The sequence below is a fragment of the Scleropages formosus genome, chromosome 5 (genome assembly GCF_900964775.1).
Source record: "Scleropages formosus chromosome 5, fSclFor1.1, whole genome shotgun sequence".
In the NCBI taxonomy this organism is placed as follows: Eukaryota; Metazoa; Chordata; class Actinopteri; order Osteoglossiformes; family Osteoglossidae; genus Scleropages; species Scleropages formosus.
This window is the reverse complement of record NC_041810.1, coordinates 1,425,926-1,448,057: the sequence shown is the minus strand read 5'-3', so window position 1 is coordinate 1,448,057 and position 22,132 is coordinate 1,425,926. Positions and strand designations below refer to the sequence as shown.

Below are 22,132 nucleotides of genomic sequence, written 5' to 3'. Positions count from 1 at the left end.
GATACACTCACTATAGCGCTGACGAAATTGACAGCGGTTCGCGTTTACTTTCCACCCTCTTGTGGCCACAAACAGGTACTGCAGTTAAATTCAATTGAAAAAAATACCCCTTTCCAATGAAGTGTAGTAACTTTTCTAATCCACCAGATGGCAGCAAAATAAGAAGGTTAAGTTCCCCTCCACTGGGCGCCATATTGTACCTGCGTTTCGTGACCCGCGCCTTCTTCTGCATGGTTGTTTGAGCTTTTTGTGATGTGACATTTTCTTGGTTGGTTTCTAAACAATACACAAGTGACCCATAGACTGTTCTCCTGAAGACAGTACTTCTTTTGACTTTTCTATTTCCTGACCTGCTGGGTATTTATTCACCTCACCAATTTCAGAGTAACAGTGTATCTGCAACCGGGATACTCAACAGGCGGCCCGTCGCGGCATTAATTTTGTGACCCGCGTCATGCTGAAGATTAATGTATTTTTATTATAATTTGTGCTTAAAAGTAGCGCAAATATTAGGCGGTGTGACTTTATGTTTGCGTCATTTAAATGCGGTTGATACTCCTGACACTTTACATTGTGTAAATTGCGTCAATTGTTAAATATTAAAATATGAAATATAAAGATAATATTAGCCTATATTTAATGGTCATGAATTTAATCAGAAGTCGTGTGAAAAAAACGGTAGTGCACCTTTAAAGCGACGGCTACGGAAACCGCGAAAGTTAAAACAACCTGATCGGGCGGCGACAAATCATCACGACTCCTCATCTGTCATAAACCTTGTGAAAATGTGTGTACGTACTGTACATTGACTAATGACGGTGTCAAAGAAAAGGAAGATTGACGATGAAAACAGAGTTTTCAACCCTGCGTGGCAAATGGAATTTGCCTTTGCGGAGATACTGACTAGGTGGCAAACCAATCCAATGTGTCTCATTTGTCAGAAAACAATTGCTGTATTCAAGCGAGCTAATCTGCAGCGCCACCATGACATGAGCAACTTCATCCCCACTTCACCGTCGCCTATCGGATTATATCCCCACGGCAGCGATCTCAGGTGTCAAAAGGTAAAAGACATGATGATTGCTAGTAGCGGGGTTTCACGCCCAGCGATCCATCATGATCCGTGGCATTGTTAAAAGCGCTTTCTCTCATTTCTGCAATGGGAATAATAAAGTCAAAGCAACGTTCTCGTCTAACTGACAGACATTTGACAGACTGCCTAAGAGCAGCTACCAGTGAGCAACAGCCAGACTTGAAACTGCTTGTGAAAAGAATGCAGACTCAGATTTCCCACTAGGACAAGGACAAGCAAGACTTAGATAAGTAATAAACCGCATTTCTAAATCAGTAAAACTGCAAATATTCTCTTAAATAAAGTCTTATGACGCAAAATGTAATTTGTGGCCCTTTGCATTTTATGCGATTTAAATGTGGCCCGCTTGGCCTCTGAACTTGAGTACCCCTGATCTACAACAGGCTGAAGTCAGTTGGTGCCTTTCAGCAGCAGCCTTGAAAAATGCTGTTTCACAATCTGACGGCCTGTCTTTCTGATCCTAAACCTTTTCTTTCATTCTAAACCAGCTCTCTGAGGCTTCTTCTCTTATATTCCTTTCACTATCTGTCTTGTTCTGTGAGGCAGATCAAGTAGGACCCAGTGCAATTGCTCCTTTGTCACGGTGTGTAACAGGATTTGCAGTGGTGACTTTCAGGAGGGGAACAAAGGGGATCCTGAAGAGAAGCACCTTCACCATGAACAGTCCCTTCTACGCACACCTTCCTAGTTCTTCCTAGTTCTCTTTACCCTTGTTTTCCTTGAAAAAAAAAAAAGAAAAAAAGACTACACCTAACTAAAACAGATTCAACCGAAGTATGGAGTATCTGCACGTTCACACTTCGATAAGATGAATGCGTACATTTTACACTAATGCCACCTTGTGATTTTGGAGAACACAGATACTGGAACAAATCTGCCAGAAAACATTTTAAATACTGAAGATTTAGTAAATGGATACTGAAAAAGACTAAATTAAAGTCTGGAAACAGCAGCTGACATCTGTCCCTGTTCTCCAGCAAAGCCCTGCGATGCACATGTTTCTCCTGCTCCAGTCGTTCCACCTGATCCTGCAGCTGCTGCAGCTGTGCTTCCTTCTGGGACGGAATCTGCTCATTTACAGCCAGGGCATCATAGAAGCAGGACATCATCCAATCATTACACTAACAGTGTGGCTTGAACAAAGAACCAACAGTTTGATTAATATGAGAACGCTATTATTATCAATTTATTCTCCTTCTTACCTAGGCATTACAGTCAAACAAAAAACAGAAATGCCAGCAATAAAAAATTATCCCCCCCATCATCAACCCACAGACTGTCAGTTCACACACACAGAAGGACAGATACCTGGCACTTTCTGAGTTCTAGTCTGAGCTACAGGACAGTGATGTGGGGTATGGATGACAGATGGAGGCAGCAGTGGAGAACTGAAATAGTTGTACCAAAAAGGTTTATTTTTCTTTGCTTTAAAAGATGCGCCTCAAAACACATTAACCCCAGCCAAATACAAAAACAAGCATTAAGTCACAAAAGAATATGAGCCTCAAGCCTGCCTTATAGCAGTAACTCCACCCTCCTGGCTACACCATAACAGCCTCAACAACTATTCCAAAGTACATTTCCCCAAAAATAACACCCAGTATAAATACAAAAACATACAAGCCATACAAAACATTTGTCTGTTATAAATATCCCTATCTTACAATATATAAAAACATTTATCCCATTACTCAGTGAAACACCCCTGTCAAGTTGGTCGTGCCCAAGGACTCCCACCTAGAAATACCCCGAGTGGTTGAGTCTATCTGGTTTGCAATACAGGCTACCCAGCACAAGAAAATGCCAAATAGCTGAATGGTAAGCAAAAAAATTACAGAAGTGATTTTTGAAAAGTGCAATAAATGTATTTACTTGTAACAACCAACTGCATTTTCTTGTCATACTTCAATAAAAGAAATGTTAATAGTTAAGGGCAAACAGATACCGGTAGGCCTTTCCCGGCACCCAACCTGGTTCAAACAGAAAATGTTAAATGACACACACACACACACACACACACACACACACACACACACACATTTTCAGAACCGCTGGAGGGGGAGGGGACACACACGTTAAATGACCTACTGGACCAAAACGAACTGTAACAGCACAAAGTGAAATGCATGTGAACAGGCAGCAGCAACAAGATTCAGTACTTCGGTGGTATTTTTGCCAGCATCTTACTGATTCTTTGCCTCCAGCATGCCCGTCACATCTCAGTGTGTGACACTTGGCTAATGGGTGGACTTCTGCTTCAGCATCTCCATCGTGTTTGTCTCCTGCGGCTCCCGTACTCGGCTTTTGGTGGGGCTTAAAGCAGGGTCCAAGAAGTCAAGGAGCTCCATCAGTAGGTTGGCGACATCCTCCATAAAATTACAGAATTGGTTGAGATTCTTCTGTTGCTTGGATATTTTTTCCACAAGAGCTCGAGCCTGAGCTTGGCTTTGTTCATACTCTTTGTGGGAGACCCAGCTGCCACCTCCTTGGTTCCATACAGGTTCCTGCAGAGTGCATTCCTCTGGCTCAGGTTCTCCCAGTTGCTCCATGCCTTTGTCCCAGTTCACCACTGGCTGGTTGCGGATGGCCCGAGCGCAGTTGGCAAACTGGAGCGACCTGAGCGTCTCATGGAGGCTGCTGGAGGACGGGCTAATGCGGGTTATCATCAAGGTCTGGGAGTTTCCTCCCAGGGAGTCCCTCAGCAGCTGGGTAATCTTGGAACTGCCGTACGGCACATGCTGCCTGCGTACAAGCTATGTTTCACCTGTCAAAGCATTTCCATGTATCTTTCCTGCTCATTTTGATCTGGAGGGAAGTGGGTTTGAAAATTATACATTTTGACTCTTGAATAAGTTTAAAAATTAAAAAACAAGTGTAGTTTTCAGTCCAGTTTCAGTTGTTAAAATATGAGCCTAAAACTCCTCTTGAATGCTGATAAGGTTGTAAAAAAGAACTTTTCAGACAATTCCAGGTTCATGGAAATTTCAGTGATTGGTAACAAATAAGCTTAAGAAACTGGTTTATTACAAACCTGTTGGATGTCACCAGATATTACCATCACAGTCAGGTGGTGGTTCCATGCCATGTCTGTACTTTCCCACTGCACTCTTTTTATAGCTCTCATTTCTTTAGTTGCCTCAGCTATGAAACAAATTATTCACAAAGCAAAATGGTATTTCAGAAGTTTTCAGAAGGAAAATTTTGAAAAAGTAAGTACACTACAACAAAAGGGAGAGAGCAGTTCTGAGGGAGAGAGGGAGCTCATTCTACCAAATATAGTAAAAAACCAGAACCTACTGTCATTCAGTTTTCAACGTCTTCAATGTAGGACCACCAAGCAGCCAGAGGTGGCAGAGCGTAGCAGTGTTTCTGCAGTGTTGGGAGTCATCAGATCCTGAAGATATCATGGTGTAGATATTTTGACTATGTTGCAGGCTTCAAGCACTCTTGCACTTGATTCCAGCAGCTACAGAAGGCCAATGGACGGAGGCGAGGACGGGAGATGCATGGGAAATCTCTGGTAGATCACACGTCTTGTTATGACATTTTGTATCAGCAGGAGGGGCTTGATGACAGAGGCCTGAAGGAAGGGTGTTGCAGTTGTCCAAGTAGGATATTACCATGACCTGGACTGGGAGCTGTGTAGAGTATGTCATGAGATATGGCTGGAATCTGCAGAAGTTTTCTTAAACAGGATGTATGCACAGGATAGTGTTATGGCTTCAATGTGTCATGCAGTGGCTTCAAGCAATTGTTAATAATTATTACTGGTTATCTTTATTGCTAATTGTTAAACCTTAATAATTGTTATTAAAAAAAATAATAGTTGCACCTACTGAGATGATGGAAGGACAAGGCTAGGAGGCAACCATCATCACCCAGAACCTCCATGTGACAGGCCAAGAACCCAAGCGGAGTAGAACAAAGATGCAGGTTTAAGTAACCTTTAAGTAACAAGAATAAACAGTGGCCTCACCGTGATGAAGATAGAGGTGAGGTACTGTAGACAGTCGCAAAGGGTAAATAAGGCAAGCTAGAATTAGGCCATGCCAAACCTGTAAGACTGACAGCTGAACCTGGGTGCAGCCTTGTATTGGCACAGCGAGCCCCAGGTGCAGCTGACTATCCAAAGGACTAAATAAAATCACAGACTGGGAGGTGAAGGAAGAGGGGAGGAAGACATAGTTTCATGCTGTAAGTTGTTGACTATAATGATTTGTACCATATTTTGGGTGCTTGCTATTGTGTTGCTGGCTCCCACTTGTTCATAGAATTGTGTTGTTATATTTTGATTAAAGTATGATTAAAATAAATAAAAAGACCACATTAATTCCCCGCCTGGTCACTCTTTGGAGCTGCCAGACCTTGCTATGCTATAGGTATGTAGAGGAGGCTAAACATTAATGTCGTGAGTTTAGCACAAAGAAGAAGACAATCAAGTCAGAAATAACTAATTTCTTGCTTAATACCTTCAAACACATATAAGTCAATAATAAAACAGACACAGCATTAGTCCAGTTTGGTTTTAATTTTGATGCATATTGTCAAGTGTTAAAGTGCAAATTTACATTTTTACAAGTTTAAAAGCACTTTTTATTCTAAAGTATGAATCTATCTTCTCATAAAAAACAAAGGTAAAAGTTTGTTACCAGCCGCTTTATATGCATAATTTTAATGAGTTGGTTTGAAGCTTTGGGCACAAGGACCTTCAGACTGGACTGTCAGTCACACATTGATTCCAGAACTGCAGAGGATCCTCCATCCTCTACATCATCATAGTCAGTGGGGTCAGGAGCAGGGGGTCCCTCCCCAGGGGGCAGTGTGGTCAATGCTCTCTTTCCTACAGGGAGACACAATGACTCACATCCTTGTACACACAAGAGATGAGCACAGTAGTCAAACACAGTACTCAAGTGAAAGTACTATTAAGTGTCAGACTGAACAAAATTGAAGTCACATTGACTCAAATTATGCCGTTAATGGTCTGAAACAGCAAAAATATGAACTGCAACAATATTAAGTTTCAGATCTTTTCAATAAATTAAATCTCTAGTGCAAGTAAAATGATACTGTTAAGCAGACAATGTTGTGAAGAACTACTGCTGTTGGACTCTCAGGTTCTAGGTTTCAATCCCATTTCCTGCTACAGTGTCCTTCAGCATGGTACTAACCTCAACTGCTACGTTAAAAATCACCCTGCTACATAAATGGGTACATAACCAAATTGCTTATTGCAATAGGCTGTTTTTGTGGGAAACTTTCAAATTCAGAATATGATCTGATACCTTTGTGCAAATCAAGTTGCAGTAATGTACTTTTGAATATAAAATAGTGACAGAAATATAATGGTGTATAAGTGCTTTTTTCTTTACGGATGTACTGAAGACAAAGTAAAAATAAAGCAGTGGTACAGAACCCTGAGAAAACCAGATTTAGAAAGACAGAGTTAATAAGACATGATGAAAAGCATGTTCTGCACCATCATTTGTCTACAAAGAGAAACACACCTGGTAACACAAGTGGACTCACAACATCATCATAGTCCTCCACTGTTTCTTCTGTCCCCATCAGTCTGGAACCTGGAGCAGAGAAGTCATTTGGTTCTGTAGGGATTTTACACATCACAAATTTATACAGTGGTGAAATACTTTTATTGTCATAAAAGAACCTTCAGTTTTTCAGAACTCTTCTAATGACCGCAAACAAATTCTAAAGCAAAAATTAACAAACTGGACTGGAATGATCTTTAATGTAATCCATAAATTACACATAAATTACATTTATATTTCAAATTTCCCTCCCAACACAATGAACACATTAATTTGTTTGACAAACTACCTGGATTCTGTCCCATGGTAACATCATCATAGTCCTCTGGTGTGTCTTCTGTAGACAGCTTCTCTGTAACAGAGAAGAACCACTTGTGTCTAAAAGCACTTCTGAAGTGTCATTTCCTCTCACTCTACTGCCTGCTATGGTTCACAGAACGTACTCTATTGGATTATTGGACACCTTTCACTGATACCGATGAATTGACATATTAGGATGACGTGAAGCTCCCAGCACAAACCTACCTGACAAACCTCCTGCACTCTTCTCTACAGGAAACGCATCGTCATAGTCCTCTGGCTTCTCATCTTTCCCTGCAAGGAAGAGATGTTCAAGATATACTCAGACTTTATTCACATTTTTCTATACGTACTGTTATATATGTAAAGAGTAACCAGGAAATAAAAATTGTATATCGTAAAATCCCCATTTAACGCCCCGGGGGCGTTGCATTTTCCAAAATGGGAACGAGTATTAGAAGTCATGATACGGTAGTGAAACTGATCATTGTTTCCCTCCCTAAAAAGTTCATGCAAATGCCACAAGTACATCCGGTATTACCCCCTAGCATCCTGAGTGAAAGTGTGCTTGAGAATGTTGCCAGGGGTAGTATTGGCCTTGCTGGGTGTGAACTTTAATGAATCTATCCATTCGTATGTGACAAACGTCGGGGAGGCGTCGGAATAAGACAGTCCCGGACATTAATAAACCAGTAGATTATCTTTGTTGTTTACAGTGTGTAAATGTGTTAATACGGTGTAACAGTTGTCAATGTCAGTGTTTTTCTCGGAAGTTTGACGTGTTCACATAGTTATTAATGTGTTTGTGGATTGTTTCATGTTACAGACTATGGAAGAGAATGGGATTTGAAACTACCAGTAAGCTCTTTTTTCATTCTTTTCTGATTACTCAAAAAAAATATACCAGGTATTTTCAAAAATGGGTGGGGGCATAATTAGGGTGGGGGCGTTAAATAAGGATTTTACGTCATGCCCTTTTATTATGACTAAATATTCTCAGTTAATAAGGCACAAAAACACAATAAATGAATAAACTAAGTGATCATACAAAGCAGTCATGGTCAAATGGTACCCATTTGAGCATCAGCAACAGTCCCAGTTTAATCAGAGCGCACACACATACACACACACTCAGTGACAGTACACAGACCACAAGCCCCCTACCTGAGAGGGGGTCTCCCTCACTGTCCTCCACATCTTCATACCCAGAGGGCACATCCTCAGACAGGACACTTCCTGTGAAGGAGACACACACTCAGTCCTGTCCTCAGACAGAAGATACATGAAGTTCTCTCTGCTGATGCCTCACACACTGAGAGAAGACAGGATGTGTGAGGTTCGAGCAGCTAATGCCCACACCCAGGAACGCTAACTGACACTCTTATCACCAACATCCTCTTCCTCCCTATTGGCTGCTGTCTCTCGTCTGGAGGGTTTACAGCACCGCATCTGCGAGGTCCTCGTGTGGTGTCTCAGCTCTGATCACATGGTTCCAGATGGAAGCCCAGCAAGAGGAAAGTTTCATACCTGCGAGACTGATTTTTATCTGCAGGTGGCATCATCTCATACACAGAGATTAGAAATATGCAACAGTAACCGATGGAAAATTGTGGTTTTCAGCAAAGTTTCACATTTTGAACACTGTACATATGAGCCTATAATCCTGTGTGCTTTTACAGTGTTGCTGCCTGCAGATATTCAGGTTTATAATTCAGAATTTAAGTTTTTCTGTCTAATCCCTCTTGACAGCATGTATACAATGTTTATGTACTCTATATACCTTTAAATAATGTAGTACTTACATTATCATGTATATAATACACCAGCATGTACAGTATCCATCATGACAATTTACTTCAGGATAAATAAAATTTCTAGCTATTTGTCCTTCTATCTCTATTTCCTCATTTCCAAATATAAGAAGGACAGTCAGATTTTTCTCACCCTTTCTGAGACCTCTGTATGTCTCTCCCCTGGTCAGGTTGTATTCTATCTCCTCGTAGATGGTCTCATGTAGAGGCGTGAGACCCCCCTGGTACAGGGCTGTGGGGCAAAGACAAAAGACACAGTGGGATGAAACAATATCACTCATTACATTTTATCAAAAGGTCTTAATAATTAAAAATATTCCATATTGATGCTGTTTGCATGTGAAAGGACATGTGATCAGCAGTGTTCCTCTGTACCTCTCTTCAGCACCCTGTTCTGGTACAACTGACCAGCGAGCAGCACTAGCAGTAGGAAGAGAAGAGCTCCCAGTACCAGGAAGACCACAGCAGGGATGGACAGTGGGGACGGTGGACTGGGTCCAACTGAAGGAGACACAAAGAGAACTGAACAACGCGTTCCTGTTGCAGGAAACAGAAGGCATGTAATTTACTTTTGCACTCTACACAAACAAACAGGAAGGAAAAATACCTGGTTTTACAGTGGTTGTGGTTCTTTGTGGAATTCCTGAAAAAAGCATTATTTACATGTAATTTGACAGAATTTTATTATTAACTCAATCAATTATACAAACACAAGGCACGAACACTATACTTTACCTGTTGCAGCTGTGCGTTCAGAAGGTATGACTGAAAAATAGAAACAGAGATGTACTCAGTCCTGTAAAAATATTCAACTGACACATGACAGAAATGTGAAATTCACCATTAAGTTTTTAATGAAACCAGTCTTAGCTGGATCTCTAATTAATAACAATCTAGATTGCAACTAGTACAGCTAGAGTTGGACTGTTCCCTCCAAGCACATTGGCACATTACATTGTCACTTTAAGTATGCTCAGTTTTAAGTACTCTGGCTGTCAATTATTTATTGTTATTGTTATTTCTTGTTATTGGCATTATTTATTGTTTTGTTTTCGTGCAGTACTCTCTACATTTTTTTGTTCATAGTCTGTGGAGAAGCACTCAAACAAGAATTTCATGGTACTTGCATTTATGAGAATAAACCTTGAACCTTGCACCTAGATGACAGCTGTACTCTCTAATACAGTCAAAACAAAAAACTATGGATAAAACCAAGAGTCTAAACCAAGTATTCCAGTAGTGTCAGAATTTACCACATTGTATTTAATACTTCTGTTATAGATTTGTTGTTTAATTTATTCTGCTGTTAATAACTCACTATATTGTTGAATGTAATGAAGCTGACAGGCAAATCTTACCTTCACAGGTGACACCAGCATCCTCTTTATGAGAGCAGGAGGTCGTGTGGTCCTGAAGAGAGTGAGGACAGTCCAACAGGTGGAGTTCATCACCCCTGCACTTCACCTCATTCAGCCAAATGGGGCCATTTCTTCTTCCAAAGGCAGCATTTCCATGAGCCTCCTGTGCTGCCCCGCAGCCCAGCTGTCTGCAGACCACCTCGGCATCACTCATGTCCCACAAGTCATCACAGATGGTCCCCCAGGAGCCCTTATACCACAGCTCCACCCTCCCTGAGCATGTTCTGTTTCCCCCCTTCAGTCTCAGGGAGAGTTGGCCTATGGAGGTAAATAAAGACTGTGATTAACCATAGAGCAGCAGGCAGAGAACACATGTGAAGGTAAAAGAGCTCAGTGAACATCACAGATCATCTTCCCTGTGCTGAGATACAGCAGCACAACATGAAATACTTTTTGAACTGAACATAGTACAACATAGTACATGACTATTTTAGAGCAACTGGAAAGCCTTGTTAGATCTGCCAAACCCATCACCTTCTCTTGTAAACTACTGACTGTCACATGTATTTATGAATTTTTAAATGAGTCTCAAATAATTATTTTCCTTAAATTGGAAATTGGACTAATAAGTGTCTCCTGGGTTATGACTCAGAGGGAAAAAAAATCACTCCAGAGTTTCTCCACACCTGCTCAGTGGGCTGACCAGGTTAGGCCACTGTAGACTGGACAAGAATGACTGATGAAGTTTTGTGGTAGAACATAAACATAAACATAAAGCTTTACTGTCAGACTTATTGAACCTTAGTGCTATGAAAATACTGCTGTTATTCAAGAGAGAAATTAATGTAATCAACTGTCTAAATGAGAGAAAAAGATTTTCCCGTTCAGTTTTTGCTCAGAAATAAAACTTTCCATGTGAATTTTAAGAAATTTTTACCTCAAAAGTTGTGTCCCCTAATAAAACAAACATTTTTCTAACTGTGGTGTAGCCAATATAATAATTACTGTGGCAGCAATACCTTTGCCAGTGATACCAACCAGTACTAAGGTATCCATTAACTTCAACTTCACAAAGAGTCAAGAAGTCAGGTCTTGGGAGGACCACGTTGACATACCGACCCGTCATCCCATTACACTGAAAAGTCCTAGAGTTCCCTGCTGGGATTGAAGTGATCACCGCACATCTGAAACGACATTCATCATACACTGGATAAGTTGTTACATTCTAAGTATTTTGAATTTTGAAATATCATACATATTAAACATATTTAATGATTAAAATGTTTCTAAATCCATGCCATTAAAACTGGTAACACTACATACAAGGGGTTCTGGTTGCCATTGTCATCCAGGGAGTTTCCAATACGAATCTCTGCCCCACTGATTCTCTCAGCACAACAATCCCCTCTGTTGGTGATGGTCACTGAGGTCACAGCGTACACATTGTGCAGGTCCACTTTCCACCACGGTTTGGAGTCCCGCTCGGTGTGAGTGCAAGAATGATAAGAGAATTTTGCATTTCTCTTCCCATCAATAGCTTTGCCAGCAGCACCAGCAGCGTTGTACTGGGATGACTGAGTTGCTGTTCCCTTCAAAGCCAAATTTTCTTCTGGAGAGAGAGGATGTGAAGAAAATCAGTGGGTAAATTATACGGGTATTCGTTTAGATCAAAGGACTCACAATACCACACAAACTCATATAAATGAGTATTTTCTAAAAGTACAAGTACTGCAGCAGGTACAGGCAGTTACTCTTGAACCTGAAACCTTCCATCTCTGTATCTATTAAACTACCATCCGATGTTTTCTACACTAAGTAGGTTTCACAAAAAAATCTCCATCTTACATTACAAACAGTCTTCAAATATACGTGGAAAACTCATTTGACAATTAATATGGCACCTGGTACAGTAGCCATGCTGATAACTCCTGTTTTGTCAAATGTCTTGTTTTGTCACCATGTCACATTCCTAGATGTGCAAAGAGTGTTGGCCTTTAAAGTGATCACATCTTAGCGTTGAAATCAGTTCTGTTTTTCTACTGTGGCATTTCTCATGAAAAATTTTAACAGAACAATTATAAAAATAAATATTACAATGTAAATATTTTATGTGCTCATACGTTTACAAGTAATAGTGGCAACTTCATCCTCGCCACATTTCTTCTCCCCCCAGTAAGCAGATGGACACTGCCACAGTGTGGAGTCATGCGGGCGACATTTGAAATTATCCAGCCAGTTTGGAGCTCCTTTCAGTCGAGATCGTGTATTAGAAACAGTTCCACTCGTTCCGCAGTTGAGTTGTTGACATATTAGACTCGTTGTGTAGGTGTCTATTTGATTGAAACACACATTTCCCCAGGTGCCTTTATAGTAAACCTCCAACTGCCCAGAACAGCCTTCAGCCAGTCTCATCTCTTTGTACTCTGCAAGGAAGTGAACAAAACTTGAAATTAATAAGTACACAAAATATGTCATCAATCTGAGAATGAAAAGTGGTTCGGCAGAAAAGATAGCATGACCATTAAAACCACATTTTATTTTGTACTCATAATACCCAGTGCAAAGCAGTATGTTTAGCAATTTAATTTCACCCTTTCACATTCAAGATGGAGATACAGGCCTTTATCCAAGGCAATACAGCTGCGAGAGGACCAGCATTTAAGTCATTAGCCCTGACTGCTACACTTCTGACTGTCCCATAAGAAAACACAACAATCAGGTAACACTGTCGCAGTAAACAAAAGAAAATGCAAGTCAGCGCTCATGATCAAAATCCCAAGGATGGTAAAACTGTACAGCATTTTGTCAGATTGCCTGAACTTGCATTAGTCAGTCGGGCAACATAGGTTGGCAATGCTTCACTTAGAACATCAGTATTTGATGGTAGAAAGCACTAGCTTGAAAACAAATTATACAGCTCCTTTACTACAACTTGAGAACAAGTAATGAAATATTTTACAGAGTTTAAGAGTTACAACTCATTTCTGCTATCAATGTTTGAAAATTTGTAAGTGAAAAGATTGTTATATAAAAAGCCAGTGCATGTTCGAATATTTACAGTGAAGGTGAGAATGGAAGTTTCATCAACATTTTACTAAAAGGATTCATTTAAAAGTGCAAGTATAAGACACAGCTAAATACTGTACCAACCTGAACAAATCACTCCCACATCCTCCTTGTGAACGCAGTCATGTTGTCCCTGCTGTACAGTCAGACAGTCCCACAGGGACGACTCGTTCCCAACACAGCGCACTTCACCCGGCCAGATGGATTCAGTTCCTGGACCAAAAGAGGTGGAGCGGAGAGCCGTCCCACACTGGAGCTGTCTGCACACCACCTGAGCATAATTCAGGTCCCAGGAGTCATCACACACTGTCCACCAGGAGCTCTGTTGGAACACCTCCAGCCTCCCTGCACAGCCACCCTCATCACCCACCAGCCTCAGGGACCTGTGTTCTGGGAGAAGGTACACAGGGAAGGAGGTTCCATGTTTTTGTAAAACAGACTTAAAATAAAATATCCAGTATAATCAATTCATATCCAAACAACATTATTTATGAATGTACTGTATAATAAGTGATTAGTACTTACTGGAACACAATATGGACACACATGGACTGGAACTGCACTTGAGTGTGTGTGGAGCACTGCAGTTGACCAGGTGAGACTCAGTCCCAGAGCACTGATACCCTGTAAGACACACATCAGTGTCCCTTGTTCCAGACATGGAGGAGCTGTAGATCCTCACTGCAGAACCACAGCCCAGCTGTCTGCAGACCACGGAAGTCTCCCTGATGCTCCAGGAGTCCAGAAGAACTCTGCTCCAGGTGTGCTGGTAGTGAACCTCCAATTGACCCTCACAGCCACTCTCTCCAGACAGTCGGACCGTCCCATTGAGGCTGGAGAGAGATGATCCTGCAGAAGCATCAGCATCTCTTATAGAGTATCTTACAGTAACAGCAATTCATTCTGTGTATAGTATATTTCTTTTTATGAATTTTACAGTCAACAAAGCTGATCTACAGAACATTTTTTCTATATACAAATGTGACTGTGACTGCTCTCCAACAGTACAATGATGACCACAGCACTCCTCACCATTACAGATGACTCCTGCATCATGTTCATGAGAGCATGGAGCTCGGTTCCATGAAGAAACGGCACACCGGGACAGGTGTGTCTCCTTCCCCTGACACTCAAACACATCAGCCCAGATGCGACCCCTGCCCTCTCCAAACCAGGCCTGTCCTGGCACTGCCACAGCGCTGCCACAGCCCAGCTGCTGACAGAGGACATTGGCTGCTCTCAGATCCCAGGATGCATCACACACTGTGCCCCACTCAGTGAGGTATTGTAACTGCACTCTGCCGGAGCAGCGGTCTGGACCGTCCACCAGGCTGGAGTTTGTGTACCCTGGATGAAGTGCAGTGGGATTAGAGAAAATTAAAATACAAGAAATATCAAAAGACAACACACTTTCTAGAAGCTGACAAGTAACACAAATATTCCAGGACATCATATTACTGATTACTCTTAGAAGATACATATTTCAGAATAACTGTTAATATTCATAAACATTTTCTATTTAATCTTACACCATTACCTCCTTTTACTGTTTATACTGGGAAGTAAAAAAATGTGAAGTTGTCACTTTCACTTCAAAGACACTTGAAAAAGACACTTACAAAAACATTCCAGTCCCACGTCAGTGTCATGAGTGCACTTTGTCTCCTTTGTGGATGATCGCAAACACTGACCAAAGTCACGTTCATCACCGCACTCAACCTTGTTCTTCCTCACCTGGCCGTCCCCTTTACCAAAAACTGCTGCTCCCTGCACCTGTACAGGTGTCCCACAGCCCAGCTGTCGACACACAACCTTTGCGTCCTGGAGGTCAAAGTTGGGGTCACACACTGTGTACCACGATCCGTTATGATGGAATTCTAGTCTCCCAGAACACGGGTGAGGTCCCCCTGTCAGGCGTACAGCTAAACCTGAGAAGAAAAACAGCAGATATATGGAAAGCAAAACCATCACTGGTTCTGTTCCAAATATGAACGCCTTCCTGTACATAAAGAGACAGTTATGAATGTATGGAAACACTGGAATCTAATAGGAAACAGGGATCTTTCTGTGTGTTAAAGAAAAGTGGAGACATTGAAAGATCCCTGTTCTCATCACACTGAGCGAGTAGCTGAACATGAAGAGCTCAGTCAGTAGAGGAACCTGCACTTGAACCTAACAAACACACACACACTGTATTCAAACACTGCTGGGGGCTGATATTAAAAATTAATATGTTCCATGTACACTTTGAGAGGCCGCTAAACTCGTCCCAGTAACAATTCGTCCAATTTTATTTATTCAAGAGAAAAGAGTGAAAATAGCCAGAACAACTGGTGAAACTAACATTGCACCCAACACTGAGCAGAAACACAAAATCGACATAGAAGATACACACATAACACACAGTATTACATTAATTAATTTAACTTGAACACCTACTAAGTTGTAGGAAAACGCCGACAAATCGAAACAACGGAGCGACGATTAGCGAGCGAGTTATTGACCAATAATCGATAAATTATTGAGAACACAAAGCAGAGACATGATTTACACACCGACAGTTTTACTGGCAGAAAACTGTGGAAAAGAAAAGTGGCAAGTAAGTAATATAATTATACTATAATTGTCAAATTACAATGGAACAGAAACACTGACTGTAAATCCTCTTCGTCACTGATGTAAAACTAACTTTATCGTCCTCATGAGAATTCAGAAATTCATGAAATAGATTAATTATCACAACAAATTAGAACGGACAGGAGAAATGAACGGAACAAGAATAAACTTCAACAAGACAGAGGAAAAGTCTCCTACCTGAGCAGATGACTCCAGCGTCTTCATAATGTTTGCAGCCAGAAGTAACCCTTGGTTGTCCACACTCCTTCAGTGTAGATTCTGACCCACTACATCCCAGATCCCCCCAGATCTGCCCTTCTCCTTCTCCAAAGTGACCGTTTCCCAGTGCTGCTACAGCGTCTCCACAGAACATCTGTCTACACACCACTGCCGCATCCTTCATATCCCAGTAATCATCACACACAGTTCCCCACTGTCCTTGATGAAAAACCTCCACTCTTCCCTCACAAGGACTGTTTCCGTTCACGAGCCTCACATCACTGTCTGGAAGAAGAGACACAGAAACAGAGACTCCAGTGGAGTCTTTTACATGTTTCAGCTTGTGCTACAACTGAGTTTCCAAAAAGTTGTATTTGATCAGAGATACAAAGAGATTTGAAACACACAGTTAAATGTAACAGATGTAACAGTGTGTGAAAGAAACACATGAGAGATCAGTGAAATTTTTATACCTGCTGGCCCTTTACTGCCATTTCTCATGATGAGTTTTACCTGAAAATTCCAGTGTGCAGCAAGTCACAGTTTTATAACCGAAAACATAAAATTCTGATGTACACATTTAAATATACATGTAATACTTCTTGTCATGGAATTCAGTGAATGAATTTCAATGTAAATATGAAAATGAGGACTTGAAAACAAAATATGTCATTTTCACACACACTCTCAGACCCGCTTGTCCCATACAGGGTTGCAGGGAACCGGAGCCTACCCAGTAACACAGGGCATAAGGCCGGAGGGGGAGGGAACACACCCAGGACAGGACGCCAGTCCGTCGCAAGGCACCCCAAGCGGGACTTGAACCCCAGACCCACCCGAGAGCAGGACCCGGTCCAACCCACTGCGCCACCGCACCCCCCATGTCATTTTCATTTACAAATCAATTGTCAAAAAAATCAGTAAGAATAACCCTGATTAAGATGAAAAATATTGTATGCAATACATATTAATATACTATATATACATAGACATATTACATATTATTATATGAAGTACAGGGGGTGCGGTGGCGCAGTGGGTTGGACCGCAGTCCTGCTCTCCGGTGAGTCTGGGGTTCAAGTCCTGCTTGGGGTGCCTTGCGGCGGACTGGCGTCCCGTCCTGGGTGTGTCCCCTTCCCTCTCCGGCCTTACGCCCTGTGTTGCCGGGTAGGCTCCGGTTCCCCGTGACCCCGTAAGGGACAAGCGGTTCTGAAAATGTGTGTGTGTGTGTGTGTGTGTATATATGAAGTACATATTTATTGAAGAAGCCAGAAAATAATTTTCTTTTAACTGAGCCTAAAGATTTTCACATTGTTTAGAACTAATTGATGATACTGGTACATGGCAAACACAAAATAGGACTAAATGATACATGTGTTCTACAAGTTCAATTTTGTATTTAATTTTTTTAAAATGTAGTCTTTGTCAGTATAAATAGATCATTCAAATGTTGTGAAAACACATAGACAGATATAACTTTGCACAATAATTTTGTGAATACTGAAAAGTCAATGAAAACGGCTTGTCAGATTTATTATTCTTCCCATGTTTCAATCTTTAAAAAAATTATTCACAATAATTACATGCTATAATTTTGTTCTTGTTACCAAACTAGAAGAACAACTGGCAGCATAGTGGTTGCCTTTGGATCCAAAAGTTGCAGGTTTGATTCCCTCCTCCAACTATAGTCCCATTGAGCAACATATTTACCCTAAATTACACCAGTAAAATTACTCACCTCTATGAATTTGAAAGTAATAGCAAGTACCTTAACACTGGAAGCTGCTTTGTAGAAAAGTGTCAGCGAAATGAATAAAGACATAAAGTCAACATTTTTGGCGTTCATCGAAACTTTAAATTTCAGAAATTCTCTGTCTTATTTTTTCTATATATTGATCTGCATTACATGATTCATATATTTAAATTATTTTGTCTGGTTTCTGATTTTATATTGCACAACTTCATGGAATTCATACTATGGTAATAATGAATGACAACAATTAATTTATTTCCATTACATGCCCTGCGGGAAACTAACATGCTATCTACACGTTATGCGTCTGTTTTTGGCTCTAGACTACTGCAGACCTGACCTGAACAAGCAGGTAATAATAATAATAATAATAATAATAATAATAATAATAATAATAATACACACACACACATTTTCAGAACCGCTTGTCCCATACGGGGATAATGATGACGAATAAACTAAAGATAATATGTGTGATTTGAAAATAAAAATTTGTTACGTCATTGCTTAGCTTTTATCTAAAGCAGACAATATTTGACCTATGTACATATGAACTACAGTATTTTGTTGAATTAGTTCTACAGCAGCAGGGGAATGTGAGGGTTGAACCAGCAACCTTCCAAGTAACAAGTTCATGTCCTTAATTGTCACATTACCTGTTTACACTACTGCACACATAAAGAGTTTGTTCATTAAATATAAATAGGGTTTATCAAGAGAGAGAAACATTCTCAGAATGAACACATCTAACACATTTTTCCCCAATTACAAGAAGTAACTAGATGTAACCAATGATGTAAAAACAAACACATACATCAAAATGTAGATAAATAAAAACAGAAATAAACAGCAGAACCATAGTATCAACTCTGAACCATCAATAATCGTTAACTACTTGTCCTGGTGAGGGTCACAGAACACCAGAACCTTTCCGGAATCACTGCGTATAAGGATGGGGCAGGAGAACACCCTGCATGGGACACCAGTCCATCGCAGAATAACCACAAACATTTAGCTGGATTTGAACCTCCACCCAGAAAAACCCAGGTGTTGCGAGGTAGCAGTACTACTTGTTACACCACTGTGCTGCACAGTATCAAACTTTAAAATGAGATAAAAACTGAACTGCACTGTATCCTCTCCATCCAGCCACCCACCCACTGTCAAAAATTGCTTATCCACACAGGGTTCTGTGATCCAGCACCAATAACGGGAGTCTCACACACTGAAACACACTTTACAGGATAGTTTAGAGTCACAAACTGTTAAACTGCAGGTGTTATAGTTACAACTTTGCAGTGTCACTCAATTACTTCCTACCAGTGTTTTACTCCCAGGCAGTAACATAAACACACACAAACACACACATTTTCTGAACCGCTCGTCCCATACGGGGTCGCGGGGAACCGGAGCCTAACCCGGCAACTCAGGGCGTAAGGCTGGAGGGGGAGGGGACACACCCAGGACGGGACGCCAGTCCGTCGCAAGGCACCCCAAGCGCGACTCGAACCCCAGACCCACCGGAGAGCAGGACCCGGTCCAACCCACTGTGCCACTGCACCCCCCATGTAACATAAACACACATGTAAAATTCACACAGTCACTTGTCATCAGTGTTGCTGAAAGTTGTATTTCATATTAACTGTTTAGACAGTCTCCACAAACTGGTGACTTTTCAGAATGTCATCCCCTGACCCACTGAGCTCTGACCTATGAGAGGAGCCCTGGAGCAGAAGTAAAACACGGTACTTACCGGCTGTGGTGGACAGGAGCAGGGATGAGAACATGAGGATGAACAGACAGCTCTCCATCTCCATGAGCACAAACCAACTGTCCTCAGAGCAAAGTTCAGAACCCAACCTTGAGCTGTGAGCTCTCAGGGCGAGCGAGTGCCTTTGTACCATCCTGGACCCCCATGGAGAACACGCCCCCAGCCACCAATCACACTCAGCATTGCCTTATCAGAGGAGTACAGGAACACATGAAAAGTGTGGAAACACCAATCAGAGGAATCTCTGTGTGTTTCCTCCATATATACAGATACTGTAGCGCCGAAGTCTGTCTTGACTCCACCTTACACTGTAAACCACTGTAAACCACTCAGAAAGACCTACAGTCTTACATAGTTACAGTGTGAGCTCTTCAGTAAAGGACATTAAACGAAGAAGAACTACAGTGGTGGAAAAATACTACACTGTCAAAATGAACACGTTGACACACTGATGTGTCTCCGACCTGAGGAGTGACCAGGTTTGACACAGCAACAGGAGAATTTATGGAGATTTTTTTAAAATTAAAAGCAAAACTGCTACTGACAGAAACAAAAACATACCAACAAATGTATAAAAAAAGTCTCCGACACAAATCATAAGCCATAAACCAAGTCTCACAGCCCCACTTGGTCCGAAAGTCCAGTTCATCGTCTTTCTCCCACAGATGTCCTTTGTACACTGGGGAAGTATAATACTCGCACCTTGCATTCAGAGCTGACAGTTAAGGAACTGGGCGGTGTGGTCATCCTCCCATGTGCCAGGAACCAATACAGAGAGCAGTCAGAACCACAGCTGTATTGATACTTCTTTTTATCAGCCCTGTTTCCATGTGCTCATGTTGTTGACCTTTAACCTACAGTAGGTGGCAGCACTGAGCTGTGTCTCAAGTCCCTGTTGAAACATATAGAAAGGAGATGCTCATCAGACCTTACAAATAACTTAAACTTGTCTACATTTTCCAGTTTAATTTACCCTGCACTTGATTAATGTTGATCCATGTTGCTGACTATAAATGATATTTTACTTACTGAAGTGAAATAGCAGTAGAGTGAAGTATTGTCGTCCCTGCTCAGTCTGTTGCCACACCAATTTTAACCAGAATAAGAAAAGGAAATATATTTATCCTTTTTGTGAAAAATACAAGTTTATTCTTATTTATTGAGTAATACCATAGAGTGTGACTCTCTGAAGAACAAAGTAGCTGCCACGCCCTAACCTTCGAGCCGACACGGAACACCTGGGACGCAGCGCAGACTGGGGCATAAAAGGCTGCGTCAGACCAGCAGCTGATGCGGAACCTTGTTCAGCCTTGTTGCTTGCGACCCTCTAGGTCTAGCTCTAGTTCTTGTTCCCTGACCCCTTCCCCAATCCCGTCCCTTGTTCCCACGATCCTGTACCTCTTATGATCATCGACCTCTTGCCTGTGTACCGACCTCGCCTTTTGGATTCTCCCTGTAACGACGTTTGCACCTCTAAGACCCATCACCTGTTCTTTGGCCCCCTCTCTTGGATTTCCCCGAATACACCACGTATACCGCTCCGCACTTGGGTCCGCCGCTTCCCTCCGGAACCAGACATGACAGTAGCTACTTGAGAGGCCCAGTTCACAGCAGAACCATGAGGGTCCGAGTTCATTTCAGGTTTGAGGGTTACAATTTCAGGTTTGAGGACAGTGAGCTGTAAAAACTGACAAGTAGCAAATTAAATAGGATTCTGAACAATGAGATTTACTGTCACTACAATGAGCTCAGCTGGGAAAGTGTGTTCTAACAACAGTGTCGAGACCACGGTAAAATTCTTCATGATGATCTCACCTGCAAACAAGGAGGAAAAGACTCAACAGAAAGCGGTATATTAATGGAAGGAGTAATAACAGTGACAGAGGAGGTTAGAGAGCTGTAGCTGTATCTTTGGATACTTCAATCATCCTCTGGTCTAAATGACAAATTGAATCAAAATATACACACACAGATCCAGATCATCTGAAACCATTTGTTACATACAGGGTCGCGGGGAGCTGGAGCCCGAGCCGGAGCCCAACCTGGCAACACAGGGCAAGGGGTTGGATGGGGAGGGGAAAACACCCAGGACGGGATGCCAGTCCGTCGCAAGGCACCCCAAGCAGGACTTGAACCCCAGACAGACCGGAGAGCAGGACCTGGTCCAACCCACTGTGCCACTGTGCCCCTGCCCCAAAATAAATCAAATCAAAATGAATAAATTGTGAAATTGATTCTAGACGTTACTTCCTGCATATTTAATGTGTCTGAAGTATCATTTACAGGACATATGAAACCATTGAAATATATAATACTTTCTGCCTAAACATTACATACTGTTCCACTTTAATATGCAGGTAAGAAGTTGCAGAAACTTGTGGTATTTGAGGGTTTTCATGGGAGAGGAGGAAAATGGTGTGTTCCTCTCACCAGCAGGAATCCGTTATGCTTCATATAACGTGCACAGAGCTATGTTGATCATGTATCAGTGTGCTGCCTGTCTCTGCTTAGTGTCCTCTGATGTGACTCCAGACGAGATGCAAATCAGTGAAGAACTCAGCACACATTTACATGATGTTTTTGTCCAAAGTGACTT

General features: G+C 41.6%; 1 protein-coding gene across 1 annotated transcript in view; it reads right to left on the bottom strand.

The window, feature by feature from the left end:
- LOC108930430 (uncharacterized) overlaps nucleotides 1-22,132 on the bottom strand; it is a gene marked incomplete at its 5' end in the record, with an annotated part of 157,895 nt that overhangs the window by 113,306 nt on the left and 22,457 nt on the right. The window contains 2 exons of the mRNA XM_029251848.1: nucleotides 11,150-11,295; nucleotides 11,435-11,720. Coding sequence (XP_029107681.1) covers nucleotides 11,150-11,295; nucleotides 11,435-11,720 — 432 coding nt within the window. The remainder of the gene's footprint in view (nucleotides 1-11,149; nucleotides 11,296-11,434; nucleotides 11,721-22,132) is intronic.